The sequence below is a fragment of the Trichechus manatus genome, unplaced genomic scaffold (genome assembly GCF_000243295.1).
Source record: "Trichechus manatus latirostris isolate Lorelei unplaced genomic scaffold, TriManLat1.0 scaffold00392, whole genome shotgun sequence".
NCBI lineage: Eukaryota > Metazoa > Chordata > Mammalia > Sirenia > Trichechidae > Trichechus > Trichechus manatus.
Genome location: NW_004444328.1, coordinates 55,861 through 56,540, shown reverse-complemented (window position 1 = coordinate 56,540; position 680 = coordinate 55,861). Strand labels below are relative to the sequence as shown.

Genomic DNA, 680 nt, shown 5'->3' with positions numbered 1-680 from the left:
AAGAACCATGAAGTGCTCGGATTCACTGAGAACAAGAAATGTCAGACTAACATTTTATTCTTTGACATGGTAACTCAGCCAATAAATCCAGGCAATTAAGAGATATAGTGTATCTGAATTTCAGTAAGGCATCTGATTTTTTTTTTTTTTTAAATGATGCTATGGACAGTACAAACTAGTCTACAGCAACCTACCTTCTCTTTACTCAGGCGGGTCCTGACCCACCCCAATTCTCATTATTGCCCCACCCCCTCAAACACACATACACACATTCATTTTTCTTCTTGGAATCTCACCTTGTAAGGAAGGGCAGCCAGTACGTCTTCCACACTCATACCTAGGACCAAGGCCAGACCTTCATTCAGATCCCAAGAACCGTCTGCCTTTTGGAGGGAAATCAGCTGCACAAGGTGATTATCTCCAAAGACTTTGGGGGAAAAAAGAGGGTGGGAAATCATGGAACTGCTGCTCGGTGAGCATACCTGAGAGAGGCTGCTGAATTCAGAGAGAAAAGCTGTAGGAAGAGTTCAGAGCCAAGAAGATCCTGCCAAGATCCCCACTTGCGGCCTTCCCAGAGGAGATGTGCGTTTTCTCCATGACAATGTAGGCCACCCAGGTGATGTACTGAGTTGCACTTCAAATATATCAACAAGGGAAAATATGGGATACTAAAGAATCCA

The 680-nt window shown here is 44.0% G+C and overlaps 1 protein-coding gene across 1 annotated transcript in view; it reads right to left on the bottom strand.

The window, feature by feature from the left end:
- Positions 1-272: 272 nt before the first annotated feature.
- Positions 273-680, bottom strand: part of VWA5A (von Willebrand factor A domain containing 5A) — a 43,683-nt gene continuing 43,275 nt past the window's right edge. Inside the window, 1 exon segment of the mRNA XM_012559919.1 lies at positions 273-427. Within this exon segment, the coding sequence (XP_012415373.1) occupies positions 273-427 (155 nt within the window).